Source organism: Hemiscyllium ocellatum, chromosome 6 (genome assembly GCF_020745735.1).
Source record: "Hemiscyllium ocellatum isolate sHemOce1 chromosome 6, sHemOce1.pat.X.cur, whole genome shotgun sequence".
Lineage (NCBI taxonomy): Eukaryota > Metazoa > Chordata > Chondrichthyes > Orectolobiformes > Hemiscylliidae > Hemiscyllium > Hemiscyllium ocellatum.
The window spans coordinates 112,329,034-112,345,432 of record NC_083406.1 but is presented as its reverse complement, the minus strand read 5'-3'; the positions used below and the strand labels follow the sequence as shown (position 1 = coordinate 112,345,432).

General features: G+C 42.8%; 1 protein-coding gene across 1 annotated transcript in view; it reads left to right on the top strand.

Moving 5' to 3' along the window:
- dhrsx (dehydrogenase/reductase (SDR family) X-linked) overlaps positions 1–16,399 on the top strand; it is a 285,105-nt gene that overhangs the window by 97,593 nt on the left and 171,113 nt on the right. The window contains exon 2 of the mRNA XM_060826870.1: positions 9,020–9,127. Within this exon, the coding sequence (XP_060682853.1) occupies positions 9,020–9,127 (108 nt within the window). The remainder of the gene's footprint in view (positions 1–9,019; positions 9,128–16,399) is intronic.

The window sequence follows — 16,399 nt, the reverse complement described above, 5'->3', positions numbered from 1 at the left end:
GGGAAACCTTAAGCAGTGTTCCCTACTAGAAAATTTCGACATCTAATGTCATCTTTCAGTATTCTTTGACTTCATTCCCTTCTTTAATTTGCTCTTAAAAGTAATCTTTCAGGCATAACTTGATTCCCTTTGAACTGAGAGACAACCTTTGAGTTATCAGTTGCATGGAAAAGCAGTCCTGTACCTATAATTTAACATCCCAAGTGGTGTCATTGTCATCGGTTGGCACTGAATGTAATGTCATAGCATTCAAGTTTTTGTGGTCAGTGACATCTGATTTCTCTTCACTGCTGCACAGCTGTCCGAATGAGAAAGTAAGACAAGATTTGACTAAGTTCTGTACATCAGATATTGTGCCATAGATTTTTCTTAGTCTCAGTTGATAGGTTATGCACAGTGTGGACTGTTTAACAGGCAGTGTGTATATCATGTAGAGTGTGTTCAAATACATATTCCTCCTTTTTCGATTTTCTGGTTTCTCTATGTGGTAGCCACATGCTAATATACTTTGTGAAACCTCATTCTGTGAATGGATCCATTAGCTTTACTCCAATATAGAAGACAGAACCCCACTGGTTCTCACCTACCACCCCACCAACCTCCGTATACAGCGTATCATCCGCCGTCATTTCTGCAAACTCCAAACGGACCCCACCACCAGGGATATATGTCCCTCCCCTCCCCTATCAGTGTTCCGCAAAGACCACTCCCTTCGTGACTCCCTCGTCAGGTCCACACCCCCCACCAACCCAACCTCCACTCCCGGCACCTTCCCCTGCAACCGCAGGAAATGCAAAACTTGCGCCCACACCTCCTCCCTTACCTCTCTCCAAGGCCCCAAGGGATCCTTCCATATCCGCTACAAATTCACCTGCACCTCCACACACATCATCTATTGCATCCGCTGCACCCGATGTGGCCTCCTCTATATTGGCGAGACGGACCGCCTACTTGCAGAACGCTTCAGGGAACACCTCTGGGACGCCCGGACCAACCAACCCAACCACCCCGTGGCTCAACACTATAACTCTCCCTCCCTCCCACTCCACCGAAGACATGCAGGTCCTTGGACTCCTCCATCGCCAGAACATAACAACACGACGGTTGGAGGAAGAGCGCCTCATTTTCCGCCTGGGAACCCTCCAACCACAAGGGATGAACTCAGATTTCTCCAGTTTCCTCATTTCCCCTCCCCCCACCTTGTCTCAGTCGATTCCCTTGAACTCAGCAACGCCCTCCTAACCTGCAATCTTCTTCCTGACCTCTCCACCCCCACCCCACTCCGGCCTATCACCCTCACCTTGACCTCTTTCCACCTATCACATCTCCATCGCCCCTCCCCCAAGTCCCTCCTCCCTACCTTTTATCTTAGCCTGCCTGGCACCCTCTCCGCATTCCTGATGAAGGGCTCTGGCCCGAAACGTCGAATTTCCTGTTCCTTGGATGCTGCCTGACCTGCTGTGCTTTTCCAGCAACACATTTTCAGCTGTGATCGCCAGCATCTGCAGACCTCACTTTTTACTCCAATATATCCCCAAGGTAAATCAGCTGAAATTATTGTTAGTCTCCCAGAAGAAAAAGCCAGTTTGGGCCAATGATTGCACATGTTCTACCCATGAAAAATCATTTGAGAGCTATGTTTATCACCTAATTTTAATTTTTGTGCATAAAATTTCAAGAATTATGCGAGAGATAATTTCTGTGGAGATTTGCAAGTGTTGTAATGAAAATTGGCTCATAAGAAAAGCTCGGGAACTAATATGTTTTCAGTGGTGTACATCACAAAACTGGTAAAACGTCTACTTAATGACTTCAATCACAGACTATAGTATTTTGTTTATTTCATTACTATTCATTAGTCATTTGGGAACTTAGTGAAAGAAAAGGCACATTTTGTTGAAGTTGTTTGTCTTACATTCATCAGGGCAATTCACAAGGATGTCAATTTAAAGGGAAACCCCAATTTATACTGCATGATATGAGAGTACTGATTGCTCTTAGAATTGGATTGGCAAAAGGCATTTTGTAAATTGGGCTCTATTAGGAGGCCAATGAGATGCAGAGTGATGAATCATGGGAAAGGCAGCTCTGACGTCTGACCGCTGGATATAAGGAGAGAGATGCATCGGGAGCTGCCTGAATGGGGGAGAAATGAGGAGCAGGGGAGTTCCTCTGACAAGATTGAGTCTTCCTAAAATGGTTGAGCTCTCCAAATCTCCTGTCATATGGAGAAGGTTCCCTCCCACCTCATGTCTCCCCATGAGATTGATTTCCCTGGATAGAGTTTCTCTTGATCTTCTGTTATCCCACCCTCAAACTTAAAATTTCTCTTCTCTCTCTCTCTCCCCCTCTCCGTCTCTGTGTGTGTCTCTCTCTCTGTCTCTCCACTCCATAATCAATTTCCCTTGAACTCTCTATCTCCTCGCATCTCTCTTCTGCTGACCTTTCTTTGTCCCCTGTCACTCTCTTCCACAATCCCTCCCTCCTAGCCTCTGTCCATTGCACTCCTTGTCTCTCATATTTCCTGTCCCTGCCTAATCTTTCACTCTCTCTCCCCCCATGATTCCAGCTTGATCCTCCTTCTAATCCTCCATCCGGAGTAAGCACCCCACCCACCCCAAAATCTCTCTGCTCCTTGGCTTCCCCGATTCTTCTTTTTTTCCCTACATCCCTCCAGATTTTCTTCCCCTGACCTCCCAAACTTTCTTCTTTCCTCATTGCATCTCCCCACAATTGGTCTTAACACTTCCCCTCCCCCCCCAACCATTCACCAACCCACCATAACTGTTTGTGCTGCCCCCAACTGCTTATCCCTATGACATCTGTCACCTGCCAATTACTCTGTACTTCCAATTCCTTGATTCTGTCTTTTTATTAGATATCCTGCTCCCTCCCTCCTTATGCCGTTCTATCTGGTGTCTACTTTTCCCACTCACTGCACTATTTGAGTTCCCATCATTTTTCTGGTTATACAGAGAGATATACTGATAGCCCGAAGAATGAGAGTTCAAATCAACTAGGGAACTTTGATAAGTTAAATTCAGCATTAAAGAAAAATGATAGTGGTTTAATTGTTACAAGGATACAGCTGGTTTCATCAGGCCAAGGAGACAGAAGTAAATTCAATGCAAAAGAAGCCCATTCAACCCAGCAAGCCCATGTCAAATGCCAATTCATCAATGATTACTCTACATTGGACTTCACTCTCACCAACAATATTAAGGAACAGTAAATCTCCTAATCTATGAATTGAATTGAATTTATTATCACATGTACGGAGGCACAGTGAAAAGCTTTGTCTTGTGAGCACTACAGGCAGATCACAGAGTTAAGTAGCATAGATAAGTAAATAATAGGTAAACAGCGGCAAAAACAAAAACACAGGTACAGGCGAATGTTAAGGGTTTGTGAGTTTATTCAATATTCTAACAGCAGTAAGGTAGAGACTGTTTCGAAACCGGCTGGTGCATGTGTTCAGTCTTCTGTACCTTCTCCCCGTTGATAGAGGTTGTAGAAAAACATTGTGAGGGTGGGATGAATCTTTGGGAATGCTGGCGGCCTTTCCTAGACAGTGGGCCTGGTAGATGGATGCTATAGATGGGAGGTTGGCCTTTGTGATTGTCCAGGCCGAGTTCACCACTCGCTGTAACGAAGATTGGTGGAGTTGTGGATAGTGAGGAGGGCTGTTGTCAGCTGCAAAGGGACTTAGATATGATGCAGAGCTGGACTGAGGAGTGGTAGATGGAGTTCAACCCTGTCTAGTGTGAGGTTGTCCATTTTGGAAGGACAAATAAGAATGCAGAATACAGGGTTAACGATAGGGTTCTTAGCAAGGTGGAGGAGCAGAGAGATCTTGGGGTCTATGTTCATAGCTCTTTGAAAGTTGCCACTCAGGTGGATAGAGCTTGTAAGAAGGCCTATGGTGTATTAGCATTCATTAGCAGAGGGATTGAATTCAAGAGTCGTGAGGTGATGTTGCAGCTGTACAGGACTTTGGTTAGGCCACATTTGGAGTACTGTGTGCAGTTCTGGTCACCTCACTTTAGGAAAGATGTAGAAGCTTTGCAGAGGAGATTTACCAGGATGTTGCCTGGAATGGAGAATAGGTCGTACAAGGATAGATTGAGAGTGCTAGGCCTTTTCTCATTGGAACAGCGAAGGATGAGGGGTGACTTGATAGAGGTTTATAAGATGATCAGGGGAATAGACAGAGTAGACAGTCAGAGACTTTTCCCGTGGGTACAACAGAGTATTACAAGGGGACATAAATTTAAGATGAAGGGTGGAAGGTATAGGGGGGATGTCAGGGGTAGATTCTTTACCCAGAGAGTGGTGGGGGCATGGAATGCGCTGCCTGTGGGAGCGGCAGAGTCAGAATCATTGGTGACCTTTAAGCGGAAATTGGATAGGTACATGGATAGGTGCTTAATCTAGGATAAATGTTTGGCACAACATCGTGGGCCGAAGGGCCTGTTCTGTGCTGTATTGTTCTATGTTCTATGTAACCGTCTCCGATCCTGAATGGTACAGTTGCCATACCAGGTAGTTATACATCCAGACAGAATGCTCTCGATGGCAAGGGTATTCACCGTCATACCAACTTTCCAAAGCTGCCTGAAGAAGAAGAGACATTGTTGGGCCTTTGTAACCAGTGAGTCCACATGAAGCTTAACACGTTGTCATGTTGGAGGGGACCAATTTGAAGCAGCGTCAATTCAAATTCACAGAGCTTTCATTGCTGCTTTGGAAAATGCTACAAGTCAGCATTGTGATGCACCTTTACTTTTAAGCAGTAAGCTGTTAGGTTGCAAAGTGATGGAGAAAATTGTTCTCGCTAATCCTTCCTGCTGCAAAGTTGGGACGGGTCTCAACAATGATTGGTCCATCCCACGAGATTCTCTTTCTCTCTTTCGATAGTAGTAAGAAGCGTGGAAACATTTAAGAACTGATATCCACCTGGGTTCAGATGTTGTAGTATGGTTTTTGTCATTTTTATTGCCTAGATTGTTTTTACAGTTATCACTTTCAGGAATCTAATCTCTTTATATGGTTGTTAAAGTTTTTGTAGATTAATGTATTTATAAATTTTTTCGCAGTCATTGTTTTTAGTTTTATTGGTTTTATGCCATGAAATGTGGAAAGAGCTTTTGCAAAGAAAATACTAATAAATTCAGCTTTTACTTGCCATTAATTTCTTGCTGCTTTTCTTCAGTGTGTGTGTGTTGCTGATTACATTTCATGCCTATCATTGGATGCTTTTGGAAACTTCAATGATGCCTTTGAGAGCTTGCCTGAAGCTTTATTTTGATGACGTTGAGAGCTTTTGATGCTTTAATTGAAAGCTTCTGGATATCATTGAGAGCTTTGATGTGTTGATGCCATTATTTGATGCCTAAACAGAACATTTTCGAGTGCAATCATTTGATCTAAATGAGAACATTTGAAGCCAAACTGGTGCCTAAATAACTACTGGCACACATCAGATCGTTTTGTAAATGAAAACTGAGAGAGAGGAGAGAAAGTAAAAGGGACAGGATGAGGAGGAAGAAATTTTCTGAAAGTGAGAGGATACTTTGAGATTTCAGAAGCTGAGTTTGTAGGATCTGTGGGCTATTGATAGACTGACTCTGCTTTGAGTGTAAGCTACATAAGTTTGCATTGCCCAGGATGTCTAGATTTCACTTTAAACATCCAGCCTTGCTTCTAACGCTTTGTCCATGATATTATAGGATCGGATTCAGTTATACATTTTCACTTCAAATGGTTTTTGATGGTTTCATTTGGCTCTTTGACATGAGAACTTGTCTCATTGTACTCAGTTCAAATTCATTCCGTTCCAGTCTATGTGATGGATTGTACAAATTATAAAAATAGCAGCCAGATCTAAAGCGATGGTTCATGTGAACTGACAAAGCATAGAGAATGGATTAACTAGAAAAACTGAATCATTTAAACTCTGTTACATCCACGATTAGTTTATCAAGACTAGGTTGGTCTAGCATCTTTCAGTTCCTGCTTGAAAATATGAATAAACTGTTTTAAATTTGATGTAAGGATTTGGTGTTTGAAGTCATAGCTTTGAACGTTTGATTTGCATCTTCCACAGAATGCATTGATCTGTATTATTTGTGGAGATCCTTCTCTTCTTTGCAGCAGGAAGGACGATTGGGGACAATTTCCTTCATTATTTTGCAACTTTATATTGGCTAGACATAAAAGTGAAGGTACATCACGATTCCTGACTTATGGGATTTTCCAAAGTGGCATTGAAAGCTATGGAACTTTTAATAATGCTGCTTGATTTTGTTTCCCTCCAACATAGATCAGGAAACTTATTGTTTCTCAAAATAATTGGTGAGTCAATGTAGAATAATTATTGTTGAATTTTCATTTGATATAGACCTACTGGGTTGAATGGGCTACTCTTGCATTGAATTTACTTATTTTCTTGGACACCAGGACCGTTGGTCTGATGAAATCAGTTATATTCTTGTAACAATGTAACCACGATCATTTTTCTTTAATTCTGATCATTTAAAAAAAAACTGAATTTAACTTCTCAAAACGCCACAGTTGATTTGAACTTGCCTTCTCTGGGTTATCAGGATATGTCTCCACCTAGCCAGTTGAGTAACATAAAATTACGGGAGCACGGATCATGCAGTGTGTGAGGAGAGAGAGCGGACACCATAAGCAGAGAGGGAGCAGGCCACTTGCAAAAACAGCATGACAGAGAGAGTGGACATCAGATAAAGTAACATGAGAGAGAGAGGGCTGAGACTAGATAAAATAGCGCAAGAGAGATGGTGCAGGAGGGAGGTTTTTAGATTACCTGGAATTATGATGTATTGGTAATAATGGAGACTTGGTTTAACACAGGGCATGCCTGTGTGTTGAATATTCCAGGCTACAGGGTGTTCAGAAAAGATAGGAAAGAGTAAGAAGGAAGAAGGATGTCATTTTTAATTTGGGAGAGCACTGCATACTCAAGAAAGAGAATGTTAAAATTTTGAAAGAGTTCAAGGACAAAATCGATTTGGCTAGATCTAAAAATGGTGCAAATACATTGCTCAGCGTAACCAACACAAATGATCATTCCTCAGTCTAGTTGGTACTGGAGTGAAGTCCAATGTGGAATAAGCAAATGTTAATTTGACATGGGTTTGGTGAGTCAAATGGACTTCTCTTGCACTAAAATTCTCATCTTTTTTGCGATTCTCCATTCCTGCTGGTCTAATGAAACTAGCTGAACTTCCAACAATTCGACTGCTACCACTTTTGTTTATTGCTGGTATCTTTTGATATCATTTGAACTTCTCAAAATGACACAGTGAATTTGAACTCCCATTCTCTGGATTGGCAGTGCAAGTTTCTATATTGTTTGTCCAATAACATATCCATTATAAAAGCTTTCCCTCCCACATGATCAATAATGCCCTTCAGTGCATCTTCTCCACTTACTGCACCTCCGCCCTTGAACCCCACCCCTCCAACTGCAACAAGGATACCTGTACTGGACATTGGTTAGGCTACTGTTGGAATATTTCATGCAATTCTGGTCTCCTTCCTATCGGAAAGATGTTGTGAAACTTGAAAGGATTCAGAAAAGATTTACAAGGATGTTGCCAGGGTTGGAGGATCTGAGCTACAGGGAGAGGCTGAACAGGCTGGGGCTGTTTTCCCTGGAGTGTCGGAGGCTGAGGGGTGACCTTATAGAGGTTTACAAAATTATGAGGGGCATGGATAGGATAAATAGACAAAGTCTTTTCCCTGGGGTTGGGGAGTCTAAAACTAGAAGGCATAGGTTTAAGGTGAGAGGGGAAAGATATAAAAGAGACCTAAGGGGAAACTTTTTCACGCAGAGGGTGATATGTGTATGGAATGAGCTGCCAGAGGATGTGGTGGAGGCTGGTACAATTGCAACATTTAAAAGGCATTTGGATGGGTATATGAATAGGAAGGGTTTGGAGGGATATGGGTCGGGTGCTGGCAGGTGGGACTAGATTGGGTTGGGATATCTGGTCAGCATGGACAGGTTGGACCGAAGGGTCTGTTTCCATGCTGTACATCTCTATGATTCTTTGATTCTATAACCCCCCCCCCCCCACCCCGTCCTCACTAATTTCTAGAGACAGCGCATTATCCTCTGCCATTTCTGCCAACTACAATCAGACCCCTCCACACCCCACCATACGTTTCCCTTCTCACTTCTAACTGCGTTCTGCAGAGACCATTCTCTCTTTGACTCTCTTGTTAGGTCCATGCCCACTCCACCAACCCATCCTCCACTCCCGGTACCTTCCCTTGCCGCCACAATAGGTGTAAAACCTGAGCCCACACCTCACCCTTCACCTCTGTCCAAGGCCCCAAAGATCTTTTTACATCTGGCAGAGATTTTCTTGCACATCCAAAGACCTCATCTCGTGTGTCCTTTGCTCTCAGTGTGGTCTTCTGTACATTGGTTAGACAGAACATCTCTGGGACACACGCACCAAATAACCCTGCTGCCCTGTGGCCGACCACTTAATTTCCCCCTTCCAATCTGCCTGGGCCTCTGCCACCACCCAATCCAAGCCACCTGACAATCAGAAGAAGAACCCCTCATCTTGCGCGTTGGGATCTTCCAACCACATGACATCAAAGTCGACTTCACTAGTTTCCTTATCTCTCCCCTCCCCACCTCATCCCAGATCCAACCCTCCAACCTGGCACCACCCTCTTGAACTGTCATACCTGTCCATCTTCCTTCCCACGTATCTGCTCCACCCTCCCCTCTGACCTATCACTATTACTCCCAACTTGCATCTACCCATCGCCTTCCCAGCTATCTTCCCCATAGCCTCAACCCTACTCCCTATATATCTCTCAGCTCCCCATCCCCAACATTCCTGATGAAGACCTTACACCTGAAACATCAACTCAATTCCAGAGCCACACGTTTTGACACTAAAAGGTTTTTGTGATTGTTCAACACAAGTAGGGCTGGGTCATCAAGAAATTCTATTTTTTTTTGTTGCAGTTCTTCCTCCGCAAAAAGCAAAGGTTGCCATAGTGACCGGTGGTGCCAAAGGGATCGGGTATGAGACTGCAAAACATCTTTCAAGACTGGGCATGCATGTGATTATAGGTAATTTCCTTCGTATGATAACATGTGACACTGAAGCCAAACCATTTGAGATTCCTTTGTCATGGCTTCAATCTAAGCTCTGTAGAATTTACGCTGACTTTTCTATTTGGTCACAGAGTGCAGCATCATTGGTAAGTTCGTTGAAACACTACCCGGCATTATGTATAAGTTACCAATCCAAAATGCGACCCTGCGATGATGACAGGTCAATATCGTATTTCCAAGCCAGGATGGTGTTTCTTTTCTTTATTTTTGGATAAGATCTGACAATGGCAACATTTATTGCCCATCCCTAATTGCCCTTAAAATGAGTGGCATGCTAGACCATTTCAAAAGGCATTTAAGAGTCAACCACATTGCTGGAATTACATGTAGCCGAGAGTGTGGCTTATGCCCAAAATGTCGATTCTCCTACTTCTCGGATGCCGCCTGACCTGCTGGGCTTTGCCAGCACCACACTCTCGACTCTGACCTCCTCTGCTGACCTCACTTTCTCCTGGAATCATATGTAGGCCAGACTCGATAAGGATGGCAGATTTGCAATACTGAGCCAGGTGCGTTTTTACTACAAGGCATGATGGTTTCATGATATGGAGGTGCCGGTGTTTGGACTAGGATGGACAAAATCAGAAGTCACATGATGCCAGGTTATCGTCCAACACGTTTATTTGAAATCAGTAACTTTTGGCACTTTTGTCAGGTGAAATGTTTTATGTTCACTGTTACTGATGCCAGCCTCCAGTTTCAGAATTTTCTAATCTTGTAAAATAGTAACATAGTGGCAATAGAACCAAAGACATGATGGAGTACAGAAGGGGGCCATAAGGCCCATCTTGTCCATGCCCCATAAGTGACAAGGAGGAGGAGAGATTTGCGGGTAGTGGTGTTACAAGGAGGAGGAGAGATTTGCGTGTGGTGGTGTTACGATGCTCTTGTTGCCCTACCCTGCCAGGAGAGCTGTTGTAGCATTTTGCAGATGGCACACACTGCTGTTACTGTTAGAAGGAGTGAATGTTGAAAATGTTAGAAAGGGTGCCAACCAAGTGGGCTGCTTTTTTCCTGGATGGTGTCAAGCTTTTTAGGTGTTATTGGAGTTGTGCCCATCCAGGCAAGTGGGGAGTAATCCACCACACGCCTGACTTGTGCCTTGCAGATGTTGGAGAAGCTTAAAGAAATCATGAGGGGAATTACTTGCCACAAAATTCCCTGCGTCTGACCTGCTTTAGTAAGCTCAATATTCATGAAACTAGTCCAACTAAATAAGTGGTAAATTTCAGGATGTTGATGTTATTATTAATATTGTTGAGACGCACTTCCAATTCCAGATTTTATGAATGGAATTTTAAATTTTGTTGGCATCTGTGTTGGAATTACTTCATGGGAAGTGGGTGTTGCTAGTCACAACTAGCATTTAATACCATCCCTAATTGCATAAGGTTATGGGGGAACTAGAGCTTGCAGAAATTTGGCAGATGGAATTGAATTTGGAAGATGAGAGTTTGTTCACTTTGCTAGAATGAATGAAAGGCAGACCAGGATTTAAGTGGAGAGAAAGTTCAAACATTTTCACTGCAGAGTGATCTGATTTTCCTTGCACATGAATCAGGGAGAGATGATGGCCTAGTGGTCTTGACTGTTAATCCAGACACCCACATAACGTCTGGGGACCGGGGTTTGAATCCCGCCATGGCATACAGTGGAATTTGAATTCAGTAAAAATGTCTGGGATTAAGAGTTGAATGATTAAAAGGGAAATGGTGTTCTTACCTGGTCCGCTTGTGACTCCAGACCCACAGCAATGTGGTTGACTCTTAACTGCCCTCTGGGCAATTCGGGTTGGGCCAAATACTGTCTGAGCCAGTGATGCCCAGCTAATGAACAAAAACAAATTCCAGAGGTGATCTGCTCGAGACAGTTCTTCATCAAGGCAGGATTTTACTGAATGTGATATCAAGAAGCCCAAGTAAAATAGAAGTCAGTGGGAATTAGAAGGAACATTTTTCAGTGGCTGGAGTTATACTTATCAGAAAGGACGAAGGTTAAGCCCGTTGGAGGTAAATGTTCTCAGCCCCCAGATATCGCTGCAGTTTGTCAGAGCAGCATCCTCGGCCCAATCATTGCCAGCAGTTTCGTCAATGACGATCTTGAAACATACATGGTTCTTAGGGGTCACTGTGGAAAGACTGTTTCTTCTTGTGGGAGAGTCCGAGAGAAGAGCAGAGGGATCTTGGTGTCCATGTACACAGATCTCTGAAAGTTGCCACCCAGGCAAATAGTGCTGTGAAGAAGGCATATGGCATACTGGCTTTTATCGGTAGAGGAATTGAGTTCCGGAGTCCTGAGGTCATGTTGCAGTTGTGTAAGACTCTGGTGCGGCCGCATCTGGAGTATTGTGTGCAGTTTTGGTCGCCATACTATAGGAAGGATGTTGAGGCACTGGAACGCTTGCAGAGGAGGTTTACCAGAATGTTGCCTGGTATGGTAGGAAGATCGTATGAGGAAAGGCTGAGGCACTTGGGGCTGTTTTTATTGGAGAAAAGAGGGTTTAGGAGTGACTTGATAGAGGTGTACAAGATGATTAGGGGTTTAGATAGGGTTGACCATGAGAACCTTTCTCCACGTATGGAGTCAGATATTACGAGGGGGCATAGCTTTAAATTAAGGGGAGGTAGGTATAGGACAGACGTTAGGGGTAGATTCTTTACTCAGCGAGTCGTGAGTTCATGGAATGCCCTGCCAGTAGCAGTGGTGGACTCTCCCTCTTTATGGGCATTTAAACTGGCATTGGATAGGCATATGGAGGATAGTGGGCTAGTGTAGGTTAGGTGGGCTTGGGTCGGCGCAACATTGAGGGCCAAAGGGCCTGTACTGCGCTGCATTTTTCTATATCCTATGTTCTCTGTAAGAAGGTGTAATCTTAGAATAAGGGGCCACACATTTAAGATGCAGATGAGGAAAACATTTCTTTTCTGAGAGGGAAGTGAGTCTGTGGAATTCTATGTTTGCAGGGGCTGTTGAGGTTGTGTCATTAAATATATTCAAAATTGAGATAGATGTTTAATCAGTCAGGGAATCATGGATCAAGGGGAAAAGGCAGGAGAATGGAATTGACAGTTATCTGATCAGCTATGATCTTGAGTGCCACAGCAGACTCAATGTGCTGAATGGCCTACTTTCTGTTCCTGCATCTTACGCCTACATCTTATAGTGTTGACATTAGAAATCAGGTTGTCTACTGATGTTTTTAAAATGTTCAACCCATTTATAATTCTTCAGGTGCTGAAGCAGTCCATGTCTGCATGCAATAAGACATGGAGAACGTTCAAAGTTGGATTAATAAGTGACAATATTTATACCAGACAAGTACCAGGCAATAACAGAAAATCTAACGTTCTCCCCTTGGCTTTCAGTGACATGACCACAAGCACATTCTTCAGTGTCATTATCTTGGGGCTACCTTTGACCAGAAATTGAATTGGACCAGCCATATAAATACTGCGGCTGCAAGAGCAAGTCAAAAATTGGGAATTCTGTAGTGCATGACTCATTTCCTGATTCCAAAAAGATTTCAAATTTCTTTAAGTGACAAATCATGAATGTGATGGAATATTCTCCATTTGTTTCAGTGAGAGTAGCTCCACCAACACGTGAGCCCGTCAGCCGCGAAGAAGCAGCCATTTGTTCATTGAGAACATTTAATGTTCATTCTTTCCACCACTGACACTAATGTATGTATCAGCTACAAGAGGCACTGCAGCAACTTGCTAAGGCTCCTTTGATAGAGCCTCCCAAACCTGTGACCTTTACCATCTGGAAGGAGTAGGGCAGCATATGTGTGCACCACCACTGAAAGGTCCCATTCAAATCATACATCATCTTGATTGTGTGACGAACTCCTTTAGTTAGGTCCTTTTATTTGTACTGAGCAACCAGCATTCTCTGAGAAATCCAATCTTCAGAGTGTACTCATTTCCAAAAGTTGCTAAGTGGCAATATTCGATTCTGCCCAGCATTATATGAAAGGCTTCTCAGTAGGCCACTTCAGACAGTTCAGGGGTCACTGATAAGCAATACTGGAGTTACAGTTAGTTGGAGAAAGCATTAGGGACGAGGACAGACTCTGTGTTGGGAGTGTTGATATTTAGAAATCCTGCAGAGAAGGCAATAGATCGCCTTGGGTGCTGTGTAGGTGATGGTGTGAAATAGTTAAGAGCAGTTGAATATCCATGCTGTTCAAATTGAGTTCAGAAAATAGAGGGTAAATACCATGTTAAAAGTGCTGATTTTTAGTTCTGTTACAGGGAAGGCAACTGAACCAAATGGCTTTTGTGATGTTAAAGTGCTCAGTGAATTTGAGATGAGTCAAAGAGCTTGTTCTGGACCAGCCCAGACTCCCCTGAAAACTTTGTAAGGAGATAGTTGAGACCCTGATTTTTATATTTATTTAAAAGCAAATGGAAGGTGCTGTGTTCCAGATGTGATTTTATTGGTCTACCTCCAGGCTTTAATCTGAATGCACTTTATTTTAACCACAGAGTTAAAGTACAAAAAAAAAAGAATTGGCATGACTTTAGCTAAATTGAAATACCTAACAAGATAATGTCAACACTAATCATTAACTGTTGCAATATAGCAGCAACCCATGAACACACTTCTTGGCAAAAATGAAATTCAGCAAAATAGTTTTGCTTCTCATGTGCTGTCTGTGCCAGTCCAGAAGAAAGAAACAATCTGTTCCTTTTGATTTTTAAGAGGCAGCCTCTCTGTCTAAGACCTTGGCAGCAGAGAACTCAAGCCTTTACCTCCAGCAGCCAGCTGTGATGTTGCTGTCATTTTACAAAGCTTATTTTGTCCTGGGTATGTTTGAAGAGAGGTTGTAAAAGCAGAGGTGCCAAAGTGGCTACAGGAGATAGCCCTAAGCCAACAATCAGAGGAGGCTTTTAAGGTTTTTTAACAACAGTTGTACATTAGAAGTGCAGTGGTCAGTTCTCCCAGATCAGGCTTTCGAGGTTGTTTTTATCTGTAGGCTGTTTGTGTCCCAGAAGGGTTGCAAGCTCCAGTGATGATGTGGAGGAGCTGGTGTTGGACTGGGGTGGACAAAGTTAGAAATCACACAACACCAGACCAACAGGTTTATTTGGAAGGACAAGCTTTTGGAATGCTGCTCCTTCATCAGGTAGCTAATGTAGCAGGATCATAGGACACAGAATTTATCATTAAAGATCAAAGTGTCATACAATTGATGCGATGTATGGAACAAATCTAGATTGCCGTTAAGTCTTTAATCACTTAGAATGGGGATGCAAGTTTAGATTGATTAATGTGTAAATCCCAGAACTTCTTTCACATCACAGTCCCAAGATAACTTAAGGTTTTATAAAGAAAAGGTGACATCACAACTCAGACAATGCATTAAAGGTGTGAGGTAATGATTCCTAACTGTGACTTTCTTTGAAATGTCCCTTGATATTGAATGGCATGTAAGAATCTGTGTCTGGATTTACGTTTTTGCCAAAGGGTCTATTTATGGGATGTTACTGTATTGGAACAGTTAACTAGTAATAGGTACTGTATCTATGATTTGGTTATGTTTTCCAATAGCTATTCTAAATTCCTCTTTCTTTTGTTTGTAAATTGTGTTTTGCTTAACGTCAAGTGGTTTGACCAGTTGCAAATGGGAACACCCGCTTCACATCTACCTTTAAAATAAGAAATAGTCAGGGTATTGGCTACCTTCTTAAAATATGTTGAGGGTGTATGGTCTGATTCATAACACGGCTAACAGAAACTTCTCACTAATGGACAGCAAAACTTAAAACCCTTCCTGGGTATGTGTGCGCCCTGACCCGGCCACTCTTGATTTTTTGCAGGGAGAAGTCAAAAGTTGTTGAGCAACTTCATGTCTGAAGGAGACATTTCAGCACCACTGTGCCAATATCTCTCTACAAGAGAAATAGCACAGAATACATTTGTTACAGGTGCCGTACCAAAACAAGCTCCGTAGAACTGGGGTTTAAGGAAGTCCTTGGAGAAAGAGTACTAGCTCTATGCAGAATGAACTGTTGACCTATTGAAAAGGCAACCAGGGTTCACTATATACCTATAGCTGGGGACCCAGTGAGAAGTCAGGTGCTGTTGGAAATCTGTGCTGTTAGAACTCAGGCTAAGTTCTCAGAATTACTAGGGAATTTGTTGTTTCAGGGAGGGCTTAGCAAGAGTCATGGATGTTGTAGTAACTCCTAAGAAGTCAGGTGCCTCGAATAGATCTGTTCAGATATGAATGGGAATTAAAAAGCATGCACACAAATAGTATCTGGTAGAGGCCGCTAAGCAAGAATAAAGCTCAGGGAAAACACAAAAGTTTTAGCTTCAAGAAGCTAGCTGTCAGCAAAAAGCTGGGTTGTGCCTTTGAGGAAGCACTGAGCTGCAGTTTAAAGAGTCTCAGGCAGACGGGATGGTAATCAACTAGATTAGAAACAAGCTTTGAGGCAGTCTATGACAGGATGGCTCTTGAGGGAAGGTTTCAAGGCCAGATCAACAAAATGAAGAATTGTATTCATTTGTGAAGTTTGACAAGATTTGATGACCCACCATGTTACAGAAACATGGAATTGTTAGTGGAGAAGGAGTCTATTCAGCCAATTGTACCTGAATTGATTCTTCAAATTATCATGTCAATCTCTGGCCTTTTTCCTATATCCTTACAGATTCTTATCCAAATAATTATCCAATTCCCTCTTGTATGCCTCAGTTGGACCTGTTCTCCAAGGAGAACAGTGTTCAATCTGTCCTCATAGCTGAAATTTCTCATCTCTGGAACCATCTTATAAAGTGCTGTTGCATTTTCTCCAATGTATGCACATCCTTCCTATAATGTGGGCACACACAGCTGTAGAAAAAAGTCCACTTGAGGTTCAACAAGTGTCTTATACAAATTCAACATCACCTTCTTGCCCTTGCACTATGTCCCTTTTAATAAAGCTATGGATGTTGTATATTTTACTTACTGCTCTCCACTTGCCCTGTGGCCTTTAATGATCTGTGCACAGATAATCCAGTCCCTCTGCTCCTGCACCTCTTTTGATTTGTACCCCTGTTTTATACCATCTTTCAATGTTCTTCCTACAAAATACATCACCCCATATATCTCTACATCAAACATCTGCCATATATCCACCCTGTCCACCTCACATTTATAATTCTTCCAAGTTTTGTGTGATCCGCAAATGATGAAATTGTCCCTGCACACCAAGATCCAGGTGCATTAATAGA